This window comes from Eubalaena glacialis, chromosome 2 (assembly GCF_028564815.1).
Source record: "Eubalaena glacialis isolate mEubGla1 chromosome 2, mEubGla1.1.hap2.+ XY, whole genome shotgun sequence".
NCBI classification, from domain to species: Eukaryota; Metazoa; Chordata; class Mammalia; order Artiodactyla; family Balaenidae; genus Eubalaena; species Eubalaena glacialis.
The window spans coordinates 4482140-4484117 of NC_083717.1; the positions used below are offsets into that span (position 1 = coordinate 4482140).

General features: G+C 51.2%; 1 protein-coding gene across 1 annotated transcript; it reads right to left on the reverse strand.

Moving 5' to 3' along the window:
* Window positions 1-610: 610 nt before the first annotated feature.
* LOC133084786 (activator of basal transcription 1-like) lies at window positions 611-1537 on the reverse strand. Its single transcript, XM_061181535.1, has one exon. The coding sequence runs from the start codon at window positions 1535-1537 to the stop codon at window positions 710-712; it is 828 nt and encodes a 275-aa protein (XP_061037518.1). The 3' UTR covers window positions 611-709.
* Between the last annotated feature and the right edge of the window lie 441 nt (window positions 1538-1978).

A 1978-nucleotide genomic window follows, 5' to 3' on the forward strand; every position in this document is an offset into this window, starting at 1 on the left:
TCCTCATACAGCGACTTAGTAAATGCTGAATTAGATAACTATTAATAACATGGCCTAAGAAATTGATTAGATACATAGAAAAGGGTCCAGGTTGAATTCGGGGGGAGTGGGGGGTGGTTCCGAGACCAGGAGATGGAGTGAAGGTGAGTGAATGGGACACAGACAGAAGTTGGAACTTATCCAATGACCATCCCCACCCCCCATGAACTACAAAGGCATATAAAAAAATTGTTTTTTTCTTTTCTATAAATACATTTGGAAGGTGGCTCCCAAGCCACTCTAACCCATTAACCCCTGTCCCTATTAATCTTTTCTAAATAAAAAACATGTTGCTGATGCCCAGTAATGCGGTGGGTAAACAGCTGTCTGGACTAGCCATTATCAGTCTTGTTCAAAGTAAAGGCTCTTCCTGGGGCCAGAAAGCAGGATTTTTAGAGGGCCCCAGTAGGCAGGAGGCAGGTAGCCAAGAATCAAACAAGGCAAAACGGATATGTGCGGTAGTCATAATCATGCTAGTAAGAACTAAGTGCCTCAGCGAGGCATGTATAGGAATTGGAGGAGGAAGGAGAGGCCTTCAAAACGTTTATGTCTGAGCACTCACCAGAGACTCCTGGTTCGAGAAACACAATAAAATGTCTGCCTGGGTAGTCATTATCAGGTAGATAGGATGCTGGGCTGGGCTAGGAAGTGGAAGGGGCCTCCCTGCCCCTCAAGAGTTCCTGACCAGTGAGGAGTCCTCCATGCTCTCTGAGGGGGTGGCAGATCCAAAGATCTTGGCCAGAAGCCCTCTGTTGGAGCGGGCCTGGTCCTGAGCGTTAGCCAGGCGAGCCCGTTCACGTCCTCCTGGCCGAGCTGCCTTCCGGGCCCTCAGCTCCTGCTCAGTAGGACGCTGGGCAAAGGCCCAGGAGCCGTTCGGGCGGGTAGAGTCCCCATCAGCGGCAAGGAAATGCTGTCCGCGCTCCACGCTTCGAAGATAGAAGTCAGTCTCACGCTTGGCCTGGGCAACCTCAGCCCTCAAGCGCTGCCTGCGTACCTGGCGCTCAAAAGCAAGATGCTCGCTGAGGTGGGACCAGGTAAAACGGTGCAGGTACCTGAGGTTCCACAGGTCATAACGGAAGGGGCTGCGCCTGCGGGAGCCCATGGGCGTGTTGTGAAGACTGGCAGCCACGTGCTTGGCTACTCGCTTGTCCCGGAACTCCACCCAGCCCTCGGTGTAGTCCTTGCTGTACTTGGACCGCTTTTTTCCTCCCACAGCGGGGTCTGCCGCTGCCTTCTTCTTGCGCCTCACGAACCCGTCTTCTGGCTGGAAAAAAACGCGCCCGACCTCGCCGCAGGCGCTGAGAAGGTTCCGTACGTGCAAAGGCCTAAAGCGGGGCGGTATGTGGCCCAGGTACACAATACCTGGCACTACCCATTTCTTGCTGCCGCCAGCCGCCTTTTCGGATTCCTCCTGTTCCTCCTCTGCCTCTGATTTCTGGTCACTCCCTTCCAGAGGTTCCAGCTCAGCGGCTCCCTTCTTGGATTCCTCTGCCTCCATGCTTGCGTGTAGGTAAAGCCAACATATTCTTTTTTCTAAATTTATTTTATACCTTTATTGTAGTATAATTGCTTTACATTGTTGTGTTAGTTTCTGTTGTACAACAAAGTGAATCAGCTATATGTATATGTATATCCCCATATGTCCTCCCTCTTGAGCCTTCCTCCCACCCTCCCTATCCCACCCGTCTAGGTTGTCACAAAGCATTGAGCTGATCTCCCTGTGCTACGCAGCTGCTTCCCACTAGCTATCTATTTTACATTTGGTAGTGTATATGTGTCCATGCCACTCTCTCACTTTGTCCCAGCTTCCCCTTCCCCTTCCCCGTGTCCTCAAGTCCATTCTCTACTTGTGCGTCTTTATTCCTGTCCTGCCACTAGGTTCATCAGTACCGTTTTTTTAGATTCCATACACATGCATTAGCATACGGTATTTGTTCTT

Excerpts from the sequence above, each read along its gene's own strand:
- LOC133084786 (XM_061181535.1), bottom strand. The coding sequence starts at position 1,537 with ATGGAGGCAGAGGAATCCAAGAAGGGAGCCGCTGAGCTGGAACCTCTG.